The 21589-nt window shown below is 48.1% G+C and overlaps 2 protein-coding genes across 3 annotated transcripts in view; one reads left to right on the top strand and one right to left on the bottom strand.

Moving 5' to 3' along the window:
• Positions 1–11402, top strand: part of SCYL1 (SCY1 like pseudokinase 1) — a 28870-nt gene extending 17468 nt beyond the window's left edge. Inside the window, exons 10-18 of the mRNA XM_054035134.1 lie at positions 3590–3745; positions 4270–4458; positions 4691–4766; positions 4864–5046; positions 8285–8424; positions 8998–9099; positions 10168–10470; positions 10845–10911; positions 10994–11402. Of these exons, the coding sequence (XP_053891109.1) occupies positions 3590–3745; positions 4270–4458; positions 4691–4766; positions 4864–5046; positions 8285–8424; positions 8998–9099; positions 10168–10470; positions 10845–10911; positions 10994–11118 (1341 nt within the window). The 3' untranslated portion in view covers positions 11119–11402. The remainder of the gene's footprint in view (positions 1–3589; positions 3746–4269; positions 4459–4690; positions 4767–4863; positions 5047–8284; positions 8425–8997; positions 9100–10167; positions 10471–10844; positions 10912–10993) is intronic.
• A 9476-nt stretch (positions 11403–20878) lies between these two features.
• The window catches only part of CDC42BPG (CDC42 binding protein kinase gamma), a 59486-nt gene continuing 58775 nt past the window's right edge, over positions 20879–21589 (bottom strand). For both annotated transcript variants that reach the window (XM_054036131.1, XM_054036133.1), the window contains exon 36: positions 20879–21127. In XM_054036131.1, the coding sequence (XP_053892106.1) occupies positions 21062–21127 (66 nt within the window). In that variant the 3' untranslated portion in view covers positions 20879–21061. The remainder of the gene's footprint in view (positions 21128–21589) is intronic.

Here is a 21589-nt window from a genome sequence, read left to right as displayed (position 1 = left end):
ACCTTCGTCGGCAAGGGATACAGGTGTTCCCGTACCTAGACGACTGGCTGGTGCGCGGTCGCACCAAGGAGCAAGTTCAAGCTCACGTCCACAGAATAGTGCACACATTCAACAAGTTGGGCATCCTACTCAACAAGGACAAATCCACTCTAGAACCTACCCAGAGAATAGAATTCATCGGCGCAGTTCTAGACTCCAGACGTGCACAAGCCATCCTGCCAGACAACCGATTTGGCACCATCACGAACCTCATTCAAGGGCTCAAGGCCTTCCCAACTACCACGGTGAGGTCGTGCCTTACCCTGCTGGGTCACATGGCTTCCTGCACGTACGTAACCAGGCATGCCAGACTTCGACTTCGCCCGCTTCAAACCTGGGTGTCATCAATATACCGTCCACATCGGGACAGCCTAAACATGGTGGTCACGGTCCCGAACTCGGTCCTGGCCTCCCTCACCTGGTGGCTAGATCACACTGTAGTCTGCGAGGGGATGCCATTTCACGCCCCACAACCCTCCCTGCACCTGGTCACAGACGCGTCATCTCTGGGGTGGGGCGCCCATCTCAACGAACACCATACCCAGGGCCTGTGGACTGCATCCCAGTTAGCCCTACACATCAATGTTCGGGAACTGATGGCGGTACGCCTGGCGTGCCAGGCATTCCTCAATCTCCTACGTGGCCGCTGTGTGTTAGTTCTCATCGACAACACCACGGCCATGTTCTACATCAACAAGCAAGGAGGAGCACGTTCGTCAATTCTATGCCAAGAGGCCATTCGCCTGTGGGACTTCTGCATCGCCCACTCAATCCATCTCACGGCATCGTTCCTCCCTGGAGTCCAGAACACTCTAGCGGACCGACTCAGCAGGTCCTTCCAAACGCACGAGTGGTCTATCCGTCCGGACATTATACATTCCATCTTCCAGAGGTGGGGGTTTTCCCAGATAGACCTGTTTGCATCTCGAGACAACAGGAAGTGCCACGTGTTCTGCTCCCTACAAGGTCGAGCTCCGGGCTCCCTCTCGGACGCCTTTCTGCTTCCCTGGAAAGACCACCTGTTTTATGCCTTCCCTCCGTTTCCTCTGGTCCACAAGGTACTGCTCAAACTGCGCAGAGACCAGGCACAGGTAATTCTGATCGCTCCTGCGTGGCCAAGACAACATTGGTACACCACACTGTTGGAGCTCTCGGTTCAGACACCGATCCCGCTTCCGTTGGATCCGGATCTCATCTCTCAGGACCACGGCCGGTTGCGTCACCCCGACCTCCAATCACTCCACCTCACGGCGTGGCTGCTCCATGGTTCACCCAGGCAGAGCAGCAATGCTCGCACTCTGTACAACAGATTCTACTGAGCAGTAGGAAGCCCTCAACACGGACCACGTACCTGGCCAAATGGAAGCGGTTCTCCTGTTGGTGCGAACAACGAGCCACATCCCCGTTGCAGGCACCCATTCCCCTCATTTTGGAATATCTCCTCTCCCTAAAACAACAGGGGTTGGCGATATCTTCAATTAGAGTTCACCTGGCCGCTATATTGGCCTTTCACCCAGGGGAACTCGCGTCCTCGGTATTCTCTAACCCGATGGTCGTTAGATTCCTCAAGGGCTTAGACCGGACGTACCCACAACAGCGTCATCCCATCCCGACGTGGGACCTCAATCTGGTTCTCTCCAAACTCACAGGTCCTCCATTCGAACCACTAGCCACCTGTTCACTTTTGTACCTATCCTGGAAGACAGCCTTCCTCGTAGCCATCACCTCAGCAAGGCACGTTTCTGAACTCAGGGCGCTTACATCCGAGCCCCTTATACAGTTTTCCATAAGGATAAAGTGCAGCTTCGTCCACATCCTGCCTTTCTCCCTAAGGTGGTTTCTCCATTTCATATCAACCAGGACATCTTTCTCCCGGTCTTTTATCCCAAACCACATGCCACTCGCCAGGACCAACGTTTGCATTCCCTGGACGTACGAAGGGCCCTGGCCTTCTATATTGACCGCACAAAGCACTTTAGAAAGACGACGCAACTCTTCGTTGCAGTGGCCGACCGAATGAAAGGCTCACCGGTCTCCTCACAACGCCTATCCTCCTGGATTACGTCTTGCATCCGGACTTGCTATGACCTGGCAGGTGTCTCAGCACCGCACCTCACCGCTCACTCCACGAGGGCCCAAGCCTCCTCGACTGCTTTCCTGGCACAAGTTCCGATCCAGGACATTTGTAGAGCGGCGGTTTGGTCATCAGTCCACACGTTTACAGCTCACTATGCACTAGTGCAACAGTCCAGGGACGATGCTGCATTCGGATCAGCGGTTTTGCACACAGCAATGTCTCACTCCGACCCCACCACCTAAGTTGGGCTTGGGAGTCACCTAATGGAATGGATATGAGCAAGCACTCGAAGAAGAAAAGACGGTTACTCACCGTTGTAACTGTTGTTCTTCGAGATGTGTTGCTCATATCCATTCCAAACCCGCCCCCCGTCCCCACTGTCGGAGTAGCCGGCAAGAAGGAACTGAGGGGGCGCCGGGTCGGCTGGAGTATATATTCAGCGCCATGAAGGCGCCACTCTAGGGGGCTCCACAGCCGACCCGCCGGTGTTGCTAGGGTAAAAATCTTCCGACGATCGTGCACGCGGCGCGCGCACACCTAATGGAATGGATATGAGCAACACATCTCGAAGAACAACAGTTACAACGGTGAGTAACCGTCTTTTTTGATAATGTCAAATTGTTTCATTTTAATAAGGTAAAAGCATTTAGTTTATGTCAAAACAATATATAAATTATGCTATACATTAAAAATTAATATAATATAAAAGTTAGTGAAATAAAATGAAACCGTGAATCATTTAGCCTCTCATTTTGTATCAATAATGTTGAAATAGTTTGGTTTGTCAAAACACTATAAAATATTAAATGCAAGTCAATACAGTACATATAATCTGATATTAAAATTATTATATAAAAGTAGAAACTAAATAAAGTTAAATGAACAGTTGAAACAGTCTAAACAAATCGCTTTGACTTTCTTCCATTGAGAATTTTATCGAAAACCACGTTCCCTCACATTATTTCAGTTTCCACCAGATTCTATTTTTCTATGGAAAACTGTTTTGTCAAAAAGGTTTAGTCCAGCTATAATTATTCTGTTTGTACAGTGCGGCCCAAATCCTCTAAGTTCTATTGCGATATAAATGTTGCATAATACTAGTGTCCTACAGAGGATAAAAGCCCTACTACAGCTGTATAACAAGGGAGGCTTCAGGAGTTACTCACTGTTATTAGCCATGCTGTCAACACATCCTATGAGCTAGGGAGGCACCATGGCCTAATGGGTTAGCATTAGACTGGGACTCAGGAGACCTGGGTTAAATTCCTGTCTCTCCCACCTGCCTGCTGGGTGACCTTAGGCAAATCACTTTAATAGCCCCGTGACTCAGTTTCCCCATGTATACAATGGGGATAATAGTACCAACCTCCTTTGTAAGGCACTTTGAGAGCTACTGATGACAAGTGCTATGGAAGAGCTAGATGTTATTAGACCTGAACTACCCCATGACCAGCCTCTTTCCTCCCCTCACAGTCGATGCTGCTGCTGGCCCCCAAGCTGAACGAGAACAATCTCAACATGGAGCTGATGAAGCACTTTGCCCGTCTGCAGGCCAAGGACGACCAGGGGCCCATTCGTTGCAACACCACTGTGTGCCTTGGAAAGATCGGTCCTTACCTCAATGCCAGCGTGAGTAGTGAGATCGTTTCCTGCACTCCCGAAGGACCCGATGCCAGGCGGGATGGGGAAAATAGGGACACAGACCCTGGTTTCTTTCCCAGGATGATTTCCCTTTAAAATGCCTATTTCTCACCAAGGCTTCATATGATGCAGAGGAAGATTGTGACCATCTTAAAGTGGGGAATTGTGGATTGTAGATCCCAGCAATGCTCTAGCTTTCAGGAGAAGGGGATAGGAGGGTTTTGTGGTTAAAGTACCAGCCCAGAGCCTGGAAGGCCTGGCTTTGATTCCAGGCTCTGCTACAAAGTCAGTGTAACCCTGGGCAAAAAGCTTCATTGTTCTTTGGCTGTAAAACATGGATAATCTTCCTTTCTCCCACCCTGTGTCTGTCTAGTCTATTTACATTGAAAGCTCATCAGGGCAGGGACTGGTGTTTTATGTGTTTGTGCAGGGCTAGCACAATGGGTCTGTGACTGGGGCTCCCGGGTGCTACCATAATACACATAATAAATTGCCCATTCTCTTATTTCCAGACTAGACAAAGAATTTTGATCTCTGCCTTCAGCCGTGCCACAAAAGACCCATTTGCCCCCTCCCGGGCAGCAGGCGTCTTGGGATTCGCTGCCACTCACAACTTCTACTCTATGAATGACTGTGCATTCAAAATCCTGCCGGTTCTCTGTGCGCTGACAGTTGACCCTGAAAAGACAGTCAGGGATCAGGTGAGTTGGATCTGCAGTGAAATTTTCAGAGCCACCAACTCCAAGCCTCCAGCTCTGATGCTCGGCACAACGGGGGCCTCCAACCTTGGACCAGTCCATTCTAGCACCCAGAGTGATGGTGGCATCCAATCTCAGTTGGGGGTCTATGCAGTCACTGGTGCCACAAGGGCTCCCACTGTATTAAGGGGGTATCTCTACAGCATATAATAATAAAGTAACTTCAATTTCTTAGACTTTCAAGGCCATTCGAAGCTTTGTGACTAAGCTAGAAACCGTCTCTGAAGATCCATCTCAGCTCTCTGAACTGGGTGAGCGATCCTAATATTGTGCTGAAGTTTTCAGGCATTTAAACACCAAACAGAACTAATGGACTTTTTTCCCCTTTTCTTTCTGCTCCCTTTGCAGAGAAGGATGTTCACGCAGCGTCAACCAGCCCTGGGATGGGAGCAGCTGCCAGCTGGGCAGGCTGGGCCGTGACAGGGGTCTCATCGCTTACGTCGAAGCTAATCCGAACAAACGCCGGGACCACGGTAGAACAAACAGCTGTGGAAACCGCCACTGGAGGTGCACCGGAGCCACCCAGTGTCGGTCAGTCTTTGCACAGCTGTAATTGCAAAGCTTGATTTGGGCTTTATTCACCCTGGGGTGGTTGCATCAGAGAACTGAGTAGCCATGCAGCAAATGGCACTGAAGCCAGCAGCACCATCTCAAGCGATAGAAGGAAATGCTTGTTTGCATGACATGCAGTTAGCCTACAGAAGACTAGCCAGAGTGTAATAATAAGGATGGTTGCCCCTTTGGCTCAAGCAGTTGGTCAGTATTTGGGACTTCGCAGGGTTGTTTCCAGAAAAAGGGAAATCAGTGACACAAGTCAGGTATATTTTTAGTTAGAGCTGAGCGAATACGTGATTTTTTTGAGGGGGGGTGATGGTGGTGGTTGCTGAAATGAAAAACTTTGTTTCAGCTCAAAAAAACACCTGAAGCAAAATGAAAAACATAAAACACTTTTTGTTTTTGTTTTTTAATCTAAGCTAAATTTGTAAATGAAACTTTTGTAAACAAAAAGTCAAAAGTGTCAAAACAGTTTTGACATCTTTTGGGGAAAAGAAATAATTTTTTGAACTGAAACTGTTTGCAAGCTAAGGGTGAATATGGCATATACTTTTAGTGCCCCTCAAAATGCATTTTTAGCTAATTTACTGTTTGCTGAATTTTGTTTTGCCCAACTTTAATCTTGATGTAACCTTGTTTATTTATAAAGAATGCACACAAAGTCCTGTTTCCCTGAACACAGTAGAACCAAACAACAGCAGGCAGTTTTCTTGATCAGAAATCCTCAAGTCTGCCCCTCTAGCGAGCTTTTCACAGATGTTTGAGGCCAGAAAGGGACCTTGTGATCATCTAGTCTGACCTCTGCTGTAACACAGGCCATAGGATTTCCTTGTGTTAATTCTTATTTGAAACAGAGCAGGTCTCTTAGAAAAACATCCCATCTTGATTTAAAAATTGACTGTGATGGAAAATCCCCTGCAATCCTTGGTAACATGCTGTACTACCCTCGCTGTAATGGTGGATAAAAATGAATGATTTTAATTAAAATAATGAAAGAAATCAAATTTTTTCATTTAAATTAATTAAAAAGTAAACCTACTTAAAATTAAATTTGAAATCTTGATAAACTGTGTTGAGGCCTAAAAATACTAGAGTCAAACATTTAAATTAAATGAAAAAAATAATATTAAGCAGTATATAGGTGGTGCCAAAGTTTTAAAGAAAATCAAACCACTTAACTGGTGGAAATCACCACCTAAGGACCTGGAGCCAGAGTTTGTTGAAGTACTGAGCAGCTTTTGACAGCAATAGCCTCTCCTGGAGGTGCAGAGCGAATATCTTCTTCTTTTCATTTTCTTCAAGAAGTTCAGTTCAATGACTAGTTCATTTGAAGTTAATAAACTGAATGGGAGTTGAAAAAGCAGGAAAGCTTGTATTTCCTTTCCCAGTCGATGAATAATAAATCAATTAGTTTTAAATACAAAATATGTTTTTAATAAACTTTCATTTTCCAGCACATTGAAAGTAGTTTTATTTAGCTAATACAAAAATTAAAAAGCTGGTTTTGCTCATTTCTAATTGAATTCCACAAATCACAGTTAATCGCCTAATAAATAAGAAATGCATTATTCACCATTTCGAAAATAATAAAAAATAAGAATTAAGACTCTGAATAAATGTATATGAAGCTATATAATTTCTTAAACAAATGTGTAGTGCAGGGGTGGGCAAACTTTTTGGCCCGAGGGCCACATTGGGGTTGCGCAACTGTGTGGAGGGCTGGGTAGGGAAGGCTGTGCCTCCCCAAACAGCCTGGCCCCTGCCCCCTATCTGCCCCCTCCCACTCACCAGCCCCTGACTGCCCCCCTCAGAATCCCCAACCTATCCAACCCCCCCTGCTCCTTGTCCCCTGATTGTCCCCTCCCAGGATCCCACTGCCTTATCCAACCCCCCTGTTCACTGTCCCCTGACTGCCCTCCCGACCCCTATCCACATCCCCACCCCCTGACAGGCCCCCTGGGACTCCCACTCCCAACCCTCCCTGTTCCCCATCCCCTGACCGCCCCACCAGAGCCTCCGCCCCCTCCTCCCTGACTGCCCCCCCCCAGACCTCCGCTCCCTTACCCAACCGCCCCCCCAGCTCCCTTACCAGCAGCAGGAGCTCGCAGCTGCGACACCCAGCCAGAGCCAGCTGCGCTCCCCATGCTGCCCAGTGGGAGCAGCGGGCCAGAGCGCGGCGGCATGGCTGCAGGGGAGGAGGGACAGCGGGGGAGGGGCTGGGGAGTAAGCTCCCCGGCCGGGAGCTCAGGGGCCAGGCAGGATGGTCCCGCGGGCTGGATGTGGCCCACAGGCCGTAGTTTGCCCATGTCTGGTGTAGTGCATCCACCTGGTTAGCAAAAAATAGCATCGCATTTAATGTAAAGGCAATATTTAGTTGCAAATCAGTATGTTTTAATGATTACAACCAGTGAAAATAACTTTTGGTTAGGCAAATAATTTAAAAGTACAAATGTAAAATAAAATTAACAACTGATGATTTAAATCCAAGTTTCCTGCTTGCTGATTTAACTCAATTCTCTCTGCACCCTATTAAAAATGTGTGCTTTATATCCTGTCTCAATTTTTCTAGTTTCCACTTCCAGCCATTGGATCTTGTTAGGTCTTTGTGTGTTACACTGACAAATTTCTGTTCCCCAGGTGGGGACTTAGACTCAAGGAGCTCGATCTATTTAGCGTAACAGAGAAGGTTCGGAGGTAACCTGATACCAGTCTATCACTCTGTGTCCAAGAAGCTCTGTCCTTCGCTTCCTCTTTCAAATACTCAGTGCTTCCCTAGGCTTCCTGCCGCCAACACACACAGGCTGCAACTGATCTCCTAGTCCCTGCAGTCTTGGCTCTGATCTGCCACATGCATTGGTCAGTCCCTCCATTCTTTGTAGCTGTCTCTACTACACAAAGTTGCTTAATTGCTCTTTCCGTTGAGTCTGTTTGGTGCACCCATTGGCTGTAACTCTGGCTGTGATTGTTTTTGGATCCGAGATTCAGGTGATGGCAGCAATTAGCATCTTTCAACATAAAAATATGAAATGAACAAGGGATTTGGAAGGGATTCCCTAGGGAAATTGACCAGTATAGCCATAGCAGTCCCTGTGTTGACAAGCCCTAGCTGTAATAGGAGTTAGGAGAAACTTGGGCACAGTTCCTCTGAAGTGCTCAGTGCTGGCCACTATCAGAGAAAGGACACTTTCTAATACTGTGGGCTTTTGTCTTCAAGGAGCCAGCCACATCCCTTCCCCGGTGACGTTGCCAGCAGCTCCTGTTCCATCCAGCCAGTGGGATCTGGAGGGGGATGTGACTGAGGAAGAAGAGAACTCCACAGATAGATGGGACGATGATGACTGGGGAAGCCTGGAGGTGAGCAACACACTTATGTCTGCAATAGAGTTTGTTTGAGGATGACAGATGGGCTGCCTCAGTGATTGGAGTAAGGACTTGTGACCTCTCTGCTGAGTTTGAGCAGATTTGGGAGCTTATAGTCTGGTGGGGAAATTAGTAGGGGGGGGCAATTTTTTAGTGTAACTTGTTTATTTACACTGCATGCACAGTCCTGGGACAGAGGTGGTCACAAACAGCATGCAGGGCAATCCTGTTTCAGATTTTTCAGCCCAGATGCCAGTGCCTCATGCCCAGTTCCCCAGAAGCAATTCTGCCCCAAGAACCTGATGTAGTTAAAAAGATTAAGGGTAGGCAGCAAATACCCTTGTGCTGCTTGCAATAGCTCCCCTGAAAAGAATACATGAATGCATCACCAAGTTAACAACAGCTTTGCATGTTTTCCAAGACTGGCCACTGCTCGTATGCCCAAGAGTATGCACCACAGCGCCATCCAGTGACTTATGCCAAATTAGCTGCAGGCTCTATTGCTGCCTGGTTTGAGATTCTGCTTCCTTGTGTGCTGTGCCTCATTTTCTGTGCTTTTGCTTGTAGCAAGAGGCCGAGCAAGCCAAAGGGCAGGTGAGCCCGGATGACTGGAACACCCCGGAGTGGTCAGAACCAGCCTTGGTGTTGAAGAAGCCTGAGGCCAGGATGGTAGGTGACTTTCTGCACGTGCTATCACTCTGATGCCGCACCATATGCTGTCTTAAGTGCAGGTATTCCTTTCTGGTTCATTTGGTCTCCATGATCTCTGGGAGGGAGCAAGTAACCCTCAAGCTAATACCAACTGGGAAGGTTGTAGGGGCAATAGTGTGACCTAGTGGATAGGGTATTAAACTGGGACTTAGGAGTCCTTGGTTCTATTCCTGGATCTGCCACAGCCTGCTCGCTGACCTTGGGCAAATCTCTGTGCCTCAGTTTCCTCATCTGGGAAATGGGGATAATGACATCCTTTGTTAAATGCTTTGAAATCTACTGATAAAAAGTGCTGTATAAGAACTAAGGATCATTACATCTAGGAACAAAGAATGTAGATCACTGTAATGGGGCAAGGGAACTGTATCCTAGACTACAGTGACACCAAAAAGAACTTGGACATCATGATAAATAACCAAGCGCTCCAGGGCAATGCTAGAGCAGAAAGGGCACAAACAAACTTGGACGTATAAGCAGGGGAATATCGAGTAGGAGTAAAGGAAGAGGGCATTTCCTCTGTCTATGGTAGTGGTGACACCATTACTGGATACTGTGTCTGGTTCTGGTGTCCACACTTCAAAAAGGATGTCAAATTGGAAAAGGTCAGCAGAGAGCTATAAGAATGATTCTGGGTCTGGAAAATCCACCTTATAGGGAGAGACTTGAGAAGCTCAGCCTGTTTAGTTTATCCCAGAGAAGGTTAAAAGAGGATTTGATCGTGGTCTTTAAATTAAGTTTGTCAGCCTTTCTCGCCTTAGTCACCATATGGCCCTCAGATGGGAATAACCATTGTTCAAGTGCCTACTAGTATGAAAGACAGTGTGGTCTAACAGCTAGGGTGGCGGGAAGTCTTTTCCCATTCCTGGTCTTTATCTGTCGAGCCTGGGCACTCAAAGTCACCTCTTCTAAATCTTGCAGGTAGGATATGACTAGTCCAGAAGCCCCTTCAGTTCCTGTCTCGTAGCTCATTTGTCCTCTTTCGGTTGTTCTGATCAATCCCCCCCCCCCCCCCCCAATCATTAACAGACCAGCAGCTCCTCCAAGAAACAGGAATCAGACTGGACCAGCTCTGGTTGGGAGGTTGGATCCACTTGGAGTCACAAGAAGTGGGGTGCTCAGGGACAAAGCTCCGTGGCAGAGGACAGCTGGGAGGAGGATTTTGATTCCCGGACAGCACAGAAACTGACTCCCTCACAGCAAGCTCCCTTAGCCCAGCCAGAAGGGACCAAACTGGCCAGCGAATATGACTGGGACAGCTCATCGAGTATAGAGAAACCAGATCCTTTCTTCTCCATAATCCCTACTCAGAAGTCAACAACAGAGACCCAGGTAAGTTTCTCCATGTCTCATGATCACGGATGGGGTGTGTGTGTGTCAATTCCCAGCTCTACTACTGACTACCTTGGTAACATTGGTTTTTGTTTTTTTTTTTTTTTGGGGGGGGGGGGAGAAAGGAGTGGTGTACAAACCCCTCAAAGGCCTGGAAATGGCTAGTGTTATTACTCCCCCCACCCCCACCCCCCCTGTTTAACTGAAGCTCCAGGGGAAGGCAGGCTGGGATACCCACTCAGTTTAGGGCTTAGCTACTTCACTTCTCTTCCTGTGTGGAAAGATAAATGTGCACTGAGTGCTCCCACCAGTATAGTGCATAACTGTGAAGGACTCCCCTGAATTCTAATTCTGTGTCTAACTTCAATTGTCAGAGACGCATGGATGCAATTGGTGACTGGGGTACAGAGGAAAACTGGGAATCTGTGGACTCTGACCAGGGTGAGTTGCTGAAGCAGCAAAGTTGCACATGATTGTTCCATCCAGCCATTCCTACTAGCTGGGAATTCTTGTGTCTTCCTAGGGCTCAGCAGGGCAGAATTAGCACGCAAGAAGCGAGAGGAGCGGAAGAAGGAGATGGAAGCTAAACGGGCGGACAAGAAGGTGGCAAAGGGACCTATGAAACTGGGCGCCAGGAAGCTGGACTGACAGTCAACAGAGCAGTGGAAACTTTAGCTATAGCTTGTACATATGCTCTTAGAATTTTAGTTTATACATACATCAGCAATAAGGACCCCCCTCCTCCCCCCCAACCAGGTACACTTGCATGCAGAGAGATGCACAAACTTGTGGTTCTACTGTATTTATTCTGTACAGCTTCTCAGTAAAAAGCAGACGGGGGCCTGTGATTGTGTGGCTATTTACATTTTTCCTGTATGTGCTGCAATCTTTTTTGTATATAAAGGGTGTAGGAATAAATTAATTTTAAATGATCTGTGTTTAAATCAGAGACACTTTACAGACTAGTCTCTTAGAGAGAGACAGTTAGCAACAGCAAGACAGAAAGAGAGACACACATAGTCTACGCTCTTAGCGATAGAGAGAGATATACACACAGTGTTTAGTTCTCTTAGTGACAGCCAGAAAGAGAGACAGAGAGAGAGAGAGTCTAGTCTCTTAGACAGGAACTAAATGTGAGAAAGACACACACACACACACACACACACACACAGTCTACTGTCTTAGCCACAACCAGCCAGAAAGAGACAAACACACACAGGCTACGCTCTTAGCGATAGAGCGAGTCTAAGAGTAACAGTGAGACAGACACACATACAGTCTATGCTCTTAGCCACAGCAAGACACAGCCCCTAAGAGAGAGAGAGAGAGAGTCTACGCTCTTAGACTCTCTCTGTTGCTAAGAGTAAGAGTGAGACAGACACACACAGTCTACGCTCTTAGACAGCCAGTCAGCCAGAAAGAGACAGAGACACATACACAGAGGCTACGCTCTTAGCTGCAGCCAGCCAGAAAGAGAGAGAGAGAGAGAGAGACACACACACACACACACACACACACACACACACACACACACACACACACACACACACACACACACACACACACACACACACACACACACACACACACACACACACGCTACTCACTTAGCTAGCCAGAAAGAGACACAGAGAGTCTGAGTGAGATAGACACACAGAGTCTTTGCTCTGAGATGACAGCCAGAAACAGTGTGAGACAGAGAGAGGCTATGCTCTTAGTGATAGTGTCTGTCTAAATAGCCTCTCTGTATGACTCTCTCTCTGAGCCCTGGTCGGTCTACACTAAGAGGTTAGGGCGATTTTAATGAGTCTACACAACCAACCCCGTTCCGTCGACCTAAAGGGCTCTTAAAATCGACTGCTGTACTCCTCCCCAGCAAGGGGAATAGCGCTAAAATTGATCTTGCTGGGTCGAATTTGGGGTAGTGCATGCAGACGCAATTCAACAGAATTGGCCTCCGGGAGCTATCCCAGAGTGCTCCAATGTGACCGCTCTGGACAGCACTTTCAACTCCGATGCACTAGCCAGGTACACAGGAAAAGCCCTGGGAAATTTGGATTTCCTTTCCTGTTTGGTCAGCGTGGTGAGCTCAGCAGCACAGGTGCCCATGCAGTCCCCCCAGAATTGCAAACAAGCTCCAGCATGGACTGAACAGGACTGTGCAGGCCGAACTCCGATCAAAAAGAAGAAATGCTAATATATATGCCAAAATCGCACAGGGCATGGTGGAGAGAGGCTACACCAGGGACACACAACAGAAGGTCAGAGCCCCATACATGCTGCTTCTAAGATCAGCTGCATGCCTTTCTCGGGGGGCCCTACCACTACCCCACCACTGTCTGTGGACACCAGCAAGGGGGGGAGTCTCACGCAACACAGAGGAGGATTTTGTGGATGAGGAAGAGGAGGAGAATCCGTTCTCCCTGGGAGCCAGGCCGTTTCATCACCCTGGAGCCAATACCCTCCCAAGGTGGTTTCCGGGACACTGAAGCTGGAGAAGGCACCTCTGGTGAGTGCACGTTTGTAAACTACAGGGGGTAAAAGCAATTTTGTTTACTGTTTGATTTGCCCTGAAGAATTGGGCTGCATTAGCAGCCGTACAGTTACTGGAAAAGTCTGTTTTAACGTGTCTGGGGATGGAGCAGGAATTCTCCTGGAGGTACTCTGAAAGCCTTTGCAGAAGGTTCTGGGGAGGGCTGCTGTATTTCCTCCTCCATGGTAGGGTAGGACACTTAACCACGCCAAGCCAGTAGTCTGGAATCATTGCAGCACAAAGCATGGTAGCGAATGGTCCTGGGTTTTGGTCGCCTTCAAGCAACATTCAGTCTTTGTTAGCCTCAGGAGAGTGATATCATTCAAAACCATTCCCCCATGTGTTACTAAGCCAACCCTGCATACCCTTTGGATTACCGTGACTGCCTGGAAAGCGAATTCTGTTGCCCAGCTGTGTGTGATGTCACCATACTGGCACGTGCTCAATATACAAGGCAAAATGACTTTCTACCTAAAGCACATGTGCTGTCTGCTGTGAATTGCTTGATTCGCTGTGAAAGTCTCTTTTTTGTTCTCAGAAATGTATCATTTTAAATCTTACTCTCCTTTTTTGTCCCCCCCGCCAGATGCAAATGTTTCTATGCTTTCCCTATCTTCTCTTCGGGCACAGCTGAATGCATGGAGGCAGACAGAGGCCAGGAAAGCATTAAGTGAGCATGATCAGGACCCAGCCACTCCAGAGGATGGCCCAAGCAACAGAAAGGCTGTCATTTAAACATCTTTGATTTGTAGTGTGGCTACAATAAGCAATGTGGCCTTGTCCTTCCCACCCAGGGTACCTTGTCTGTGATCTCCCTTTTTTTTTTTTTAAATAAATAAAGAATGCATGGATTCAAAAGAATATTCAACAAAGGCAGTTTTGCATCAAAGAGAAATACACACAACTCTCACACCGTAGCATCTCACAGATATAGATAATATGGAGCAAGCAGCAATAACAATGGGACTATTGGTTGTGCTGAGGTCTAAAAATGTCCATTCTACCACCATTCCTACTGTCCAGGCTGCCCGTGTATGGCTTCATCAGCCATAGGAGCAAGGGGTAGGCTGGATCCCTAAGGATAACTATTGGCATTTCGTATCAGAGGGGTAGCCGTGTTAGTCTGGATCTGTAAAAAGCAACAGAGTCCTGTGGCATCTTTAAGACTAACAGATGTATTGGAACATAAGCTTTTGTGGGTGAACACCCACTTCATCAGATGCATGTTGGGTATTCACCCACGAAAGCTTATGCTCCAATACATCTGTTAGTCTTAAAGGTGCCACAGGACTCTCTGTTGCTATTGGCATTTCAAAATCCCCCAGGGTAATGGTGCCAATGGATATGCATTCTATTACCCCATTGCAGCAAAGCCATCCACATTTCCCAGAGTCACTACCCTTGTTAGCAGAAGGTCAGTGGATCATTGCTTCACAGCTGTCAGGGCAGCTCTCATCTTGCTAGTCTTGTGCTTCAGGGCAGGGGAGAGCAACTGACAAAGTTCCAGGAAAGTGGCCTTACACATGCGAATGTTTCAGAGCCATTGGGTGGGAATCATCCCATACCTGCTACACTATGTGGTCCCACCTGTCTGTGCATGTTTGCTGGGCCCAGAATGGGCATTCCACTGTATCAACCAGCCGCAGCAGGAGCTTAATCCAGAATTCCAGTGGGCAGCGGCGATTGCAGGATAGCTACCCAAAGTGCATCGCTCCATGAGTCAATAATTTTGTCGTGTAGACATGCCCTAAGAGACCGCAAGCTAGAAAGACACAGATGCTTTCTAAGGGTATGTCTACACTACCAAATTAGGTCAATTTTATAGAAGGCGATTGTGTGTCTCCCAACTAAGCACATTAAGTCGGCAGCGTGCATCCACAGTACTGAGGCTAGCATCAACTTTCAGAGCATTGCACTGTGGGTAGCTGTCCCACAGTTCCCACTGCTCATTGGAATTCTGAGTTGAGCTCCCAATGCAGCAAAAACATTGTCATGGATGGTTCTGGGTACATGTCGTCAGGCTCCCACCTCCCTCCCTCCATGAAAGCAATGGCAGACAATCATTTCTCGCCTTTTTTTCTGGGTTACCCATGCAGATGACATACCACAGTAAGCATGGAACCTGCTCAGCTCACCGTCACCGTACATCTCCTGGGTGCTGCTGGCAGATGCGATACTGCATTGCTACGCAGCAGCAGACAGTGCCAACCGCCCTGCCCTCCCTCCCTTCCCCTCTCCTCCACTTGCAGAGGCAATTGTTGTTTCAAATTCATGCATTCTTTATTAATTCGTCACACAAATAGGGGGATAACTGCCAAGGTAGTCTGGGAGGGGGTGGGGGAAGAGGGAAGGACAAGGCCACACTGCACTTCAAAACTTATTGAATGCCTTATTCTGTTGCTTGGGCAGTCCTCTGGGGTGGAGTGGAGTTCTGATAGCATGGATTCCTTTCCCCATATAGCGATAAGAGCCAGTACCTCCCATTCAGTCCATGCTGGAGCTCTTTTGCGATTCAAACAGGAAATTAAATTCAAAAGTTTGCAGGGCTTTTCCTGTCTACCTGGCCAGTACATCTGAGTTGAGAGTGCTGTGCAGAGCAGTGACAATGGAGCACTCTGGGATAGCTCCCAGAGGCCAATACTGTCAAATTGCGTCCACACTACCCCAAATTCGACCCAGCAAGGTCGATTTCAGCGCTAATCCTCTCATCGGGGAGGAGTACAGAAATTGATTTTAAGAGCCCTTTAAGTCGACAAAATGGCTTTGCCGTGTGGACAGGTGCAGGGTTAAATCGATCTAACGCTGCTAAATTCGACCTAAACTCATAATGTAGACCAGGGCTAAGTGTAAGCGTGAGAGAGACAGAGTCTACTCACGTAGGCACAGCAAGCCACAAAGACACAGAGAAGCTATGCTTAGTGCCAGCCATCCAGAAAGAGACACGGTGAGACGGAGCAAGGCTATGCTCTTAGAGAGACATACATGCACAGTGTCTACTTCTCTTAGCAACAGCCAGAAAAAGACACACACAGAGTCTACCCGCTTAGCCACAGCCAGCCAGAAAGAGACACAGTCTACACTCTTAGACAAAAAAGCCAGTTAGAAAGAGACACACAGTCTCTTAGCGACAGAGACACACACACACTGAGGCTACGCTCTTAGCGATAGGAAGCCAGAAAGAGATTCATAGAATAACAGGGTTGGAAGGGACCTCAGGAGGTCATCTAGTCCAACCCCCTGCACAAAGCAGGACCAATTCCCAACTAAATCATCCCAGCCAGGGCTTTGTCAAGCCTGACCTTAAAAACCTCTAAGGAAGGAGATTCCACCACCTCCCTAGGTAATCCATTCCAGTGCTTCACCACCCTCCTAGTGAAAAAGTTTTTCCTAATATCCAACCTAAACCTCCCCCACTGCAACTTGAGACCATTACTCCTTGTTCTGTCATCTGGTATCACTGAGAACAGTCTAGATCCATCCTCTTTGGAACCCCCTTTCAGGTAGTTGAAAGCAGCTATCAAATCCCCCTCCTTCTCTTCTGCAGACTAAACCATCCCAGTTCCCTCAGCCTCTCCTCATAAGTCATGGGCTCCAGCCCCCTAATCATTTTTGTTGCCCTCTGCTGGACTCTTTCCAATTTTTCCACATCCTTCTTGTAGTGTGGGGCCCAAAACTGGACACAGTACTCCAGCTGAGGCCTCACCAATGTCGAATAGAGGGGAATGATCACATCCCTCGATCTGCTGGCAACAAGGGCACACTGTTGACACAGCTCGTTCACTGTAACCCCTAGGTCCTTTTCTGCAGAACTGCTGCCTAGCCATTCGGTCCCTAGTCTGTTGCAGTGCATGGGATTCTTCCGTCCTAAGTGCAGGACTCTGCACTTTCCTTTTTGAACCTCATCAAGTTTCTTTTGGCTCAATCCTCTAATTTGTCTAGGTCCCTCTGTATCCTATTCCTACCCTCCAGGATATCTACCACTCCTCCCAGTTTAGTGTCATCTGCAAACTTGCTGAGAGTGCAGTCCACGCCATCCTCCAGATCATTAATGAAGATATTGAACAAAACCGGCCCCAGGACTGACCCTTGGGGCGCTCCGCTTGATATTGGCTGCCAACTAGACATGGAGCCATTGATCACTACCCGTTGAGCCCGACGATCTAGCCAGCTTTCTATCCACCTTATAGTCCATTCATCCAGCCCATACTTCTTTAACTTGCCAGCAAGAATACTGTGGGAGACCGTATCAAAAGCTTTGCTAAAGTCAAGGAATAACACATCCACTGGTTTCCCCTCATCCACAGACCGAGTTATCTCCTCATAGAAGGCAATTAGGTTAGTCAGGCATGACTTGCCCTTGGTGAATCCATGCTGACTGTTTCTGATCACTTTCCTCTCCTCTAAGTGCTTCAGAATGGATTCCTTGAGGACCTGCTCCATGATTTTTCCAGGGACTGAGGTGAGGCTGACTGGCCTGTAGTTCCCTGGATCCTCCTCCTTCCCTTTTTTAAAGATGGGCACTACATTAGCCTTTTTCCAGTCATCCGGGACTTCCCCCGATCACCATGATTTTGCAAAGATAATGGCCAATGGCTCTGCAATCACATCCGCCAACTCCTTTAGCACCCTCGGATGCAGTGCATCCGGCCCCATGGACTTGTGCTCATCCAGCTTTTCTAAATAGTCCCGAACCATTTCTTTCTCCACAGAGGGCTGATCACCTCCTTCCCATGCTGTGCTGCCCAGTGCAGCAGTCTGGGAGCTGACCTTGTTCGTGAAGACAGAGGCAAAAAAAGCACTGAGTACATTAGCTTTTTCCACATCCTCTGTCACTAGGCTGCCTCCCTCATTCAGTAAGGGGCCCACACTTTCCTTGACTTTCTTCTTGTTGCTAACATACCTGAAGAAACCCTTCTTGTTATTCTTAACATCTCTTGCTAGCTGCAACTCCAAGTGTGATTTGGCCTTTCTGATTTCACTCCTGCATGCCTGAGCGATATTTTTATACTCCTCCCTGGTCATTTGTCCTAACTTCCACTTCTTGTAAGATCAGCAAGGATTTCACTGTTAAGCCAAGCTGGTTGCCTGCCATATTTACTATTCTTTCTACACATCGGGATGGTTTGTTCCTGCCACCTCAATAAAGATTCTTTAAAATACAGCCAGCTCTCCTGGACTCCTTTGCCCCTCATGTTATTCTCCCAGGGGATCCTGCGCATCAGTTCCCTGAGGGAGTCAATGTCTGCTTTTCTGAAGTCCAGGGTCGTATTCTGCTGCTCTCCTTTCTTCCTTGTGTCAGAATCCTGAACTCGACCTCATGGTCACTGCCTCCCAGGTTCCCATCCACTTTTGCTTCCCCTACTAATTCTTCCCTGTTTGTGAGCAGCAGGTCAAGAAGAGCTCTGCCCCTAGTTGGTTCCTCCAGCACTTGCACCAGGAAATTGTCCCCTACACTTTCCAAAAACTTCTTGGATTGTCTGTGCACTGCTGTATTGCTCTCCCAGCAGATATCAGGGTGATTAAGGTCTCCCATGAGAACCAGGGCCTGCGATCTAGTAACTTCTGTTAGTTGCCGGAAGAAAGCCTCGCCCAGCTCATCCCCCTGGTTCGGTGGTCTATAGCAGACTCCCACCACGACATCACCCGTGTTGCTCACACTTCTAAACTTAATCCAGAGACTCTCAGGTTTTTCTGCAGTTTCATACTGGAGCTCTGAGCAGTCATACTATTAGACTAGATTAGAGAGTAACAGAGAGAGAGAGTCTCTAAGAGTGAGAGACACAGCGAGGCTACTCTCTTAGCAGAGCAAGTGAGAAAGAGACACACCAAGTCTAGTCTCTCAGAGGGCCCCAGCCAGGAGGGGAGAAAGGCGAAGGCATTGGAGGCGGGCTCGGGACTCCGCAGTGGCGGCTCCGGTGCGCTCAGACCTACCCGCTGCTCCAGCTCACTCACCTCTTTGCTCCGGATACTGCGCAGCCACCTCTCACTCACACGGAGGCTACTTCCAGGTTTGTACCCAGCTCCTGCCTCCCCATTGGCTACAGCCATGACCAATAGGAGACGCTTGTTATGGTTAAAAGGCGCTTGCTCGGCTTCCGCCTGCTTGTTCCTAGGGCGCATGCACCGGACAGCTTTTTCGAGCCATGGGCCTTAGGGTCAGAAGCGCCACTAGGGGGTGTCTCCCCATGGCCTGGCCTCAAACTAACCCCTGCACCGAGGAGGTAGCTGAGCGCTCCACACTGATCGTCCCCCCACCCCAGCAGAGGGGGAATTTTTCCAACTCGCTTCTGGTCACTATATTTTCCACAGTGGCCTCCCCCCTCTCTGGTCACTGCCAGCCAGGCACCCACTGGTGGTTTCCAGGCTGCTTTCCCACTCAGGTACCACAGCCCTCTTTGCTGGAACTTGCACTTGGGTAACCTATTTAAAACAAAATCCCATCACACCTGCTGGCAAGCACAGGGTCTCTTACAGCAGCCCTGGGCCTGCTCTGTTTTATGCAGAAGGCCAGGCACACGCCCTGCAACGGACACCGGGAACCCACATTTGCCTTCTGCAAGGGCAGCAAACACATAACTGACAACAAGGGGCCATGGGTTTTTCATCTGTTCATAACACCATTGAGCCAAATCTTGCACTAATACAGCTGAGGCACAAGCAAGTTTTAATGCCATCATCTCAGCGTTGAAAGCTAGAAGAACCCACTAATGTCATCTCATCTGGCCTCCTGTCTGATGTTCCCAGAATTAATTCCTGTTTGGTGTAAAAACATCCAGCAATGGAAAATCAGTCCACAATTCTTGGACAACTGTTCCAAAGCTTAATCACCCTCACTATTAAAAACCTGTGCCTTAATATCACACCCCCCTTAAATGCACCCACAAGCCAGGATCCTTAGAGTATCAGTTGCCTCTGTCCCTCTTCAGCACATCCTCCCTTGCTGTATAGAACAGAGCAGACTGCAAATCTTTGCACAGCATTTAATGGTGCAGGTGTCCAATTATTTACACATTTGCTTCCTAAATAAATCCGGTCTTTGACCCACCCTGTACCTTTAAATAAGGGTCCCCCAGAATTTGAATTCCTGGAAGGATTCTCTCCCCTTCCTTTGAATGGAAATAGATAATCTTTGGTTTCAGCATCTCTTGGTTCTTGCAGGACTATGAAAGGTTTAAGGAAACACTGAAGGAAATACAACCAGGATTAAACAATGTCGTGACCATTCAGCAAAGCAACCCAATCCCTGAGTAGTTCAAAAAGAACCCTGGATATACAGTGGCACAAGACGATCCAGATAGAGCCCTGTGAAACCAGATTTACGCCAATGGATCAATACAGGTGATAATTGAGATCCGAATCTGGCCCAAGCTGGACTAATTTCTGTTAAACAGCAGTAAAAAAAAAAAAAAAGCAGAATCCGTCCCTGATTCAGATGGCTGCTAGGATTTGGGGATTTCTGGGAGAAGCAACACCCCCACCACGATCTTTGATGCTTTCTGCTCTAGTGGTTCCAGGTACTGTGATAGTACCACCCATGGCCAGCAGGATGTGCTCTTCAGGCGATGCAGCTCCGACTCCCCAGGTAAGTTAGGGTGCACCTTCACCTGCTTCCTTTCAGGCTTTTCACCACTTGGGGCATCATCCCACTGCGCTATCCAGAGGCAAAGAACGGAATGCAGCAAGGAGGCGCTATTCTCCCTGGTGAAAGCATGCATGTGTGAGGGGGATCTTTCTTCACTTCTTTTAACACTTAGCAGATTGCAGCTTCCTCTCTCTACAGGGGTGTCTCAGAGACAGTAAGTGGTATGTCCCGGGGCAAAGGTTTTTTGGGTGATGCATGGGGGGCAGAGAGATAGGGGAGATCAGGTGGAGATATTTTGGTACCAACATTTATGTATTTCAATACAGGATGGACAAATTCCCCAGTTGCAGAGCACAGCCTCAGCGAGGGGAATGTTCCACTGACGGCGGCGGTGGCAGCAGCATTACAGCACCTTGCGGTGTCTCCGGCTAAAATACACAGATTATCATGTGGTTTGTGGCATCGGTCCTGCCACCTTAAGAACTGGAGCTCCCCTGGCTGGAGCTGACAGAGAGGTGGAGGCTGCGGGTCTGATCTGAGATCTGCAAGGAGAGAGAGAAGAGTTAGGGTGGTGGGGGACCACCAAAAGCAAGGAACTGGCACAGCAGGGCAGCCTGTGATTACCACCATATGGGTTACAGAAACACCCAGAGGCACCAATCAAAATCGGGGCCATAAGACAGTTATTGTTTGCTTCATCATTAAAAACATTCCTGGTGACCAGATACTCAACACAACTAATATTAACAACAAGGGGGAAGGAACACAGGCCAAAATAGGGAAAGAACAGGTTAAAAAATATTTAGCGAAGTTCGATGTCTTCAAGTCAGCAGGGCCTGATGAAATTCACCCTTGGATGCTTAAGGAACTAAGTGAAAGCAATCTTGGAACCGTTAGCAATTATCTTTGAGAACTGATGGAGGACTGGTCAGCTCACAGAGAACTGGGGAAGGGTAAATGAAGTCCCTATTTTGAAAAAAAGGGACCAAAGAGGACGCAGGGAG

Source organism: Malaclemys terrapin, chromosome 7 (assembly GCF_027887155.1).
Source record: "Malaclemys terrapin pileata isolate rMalTer1 chromosome 7, rMalTer1.hap1, whole genome shotgun sequence".
NCBI classification, from domain to species: Eukaryota; Metazoa; Chordata; order Testudines; family Emydidae; genus Malaclemys; species Malaclemys terrapin.
Note: the sequence above shows the minus strand (reverse complement) of the source record. Positions and strands in the feature narration are given on the sequence as shown.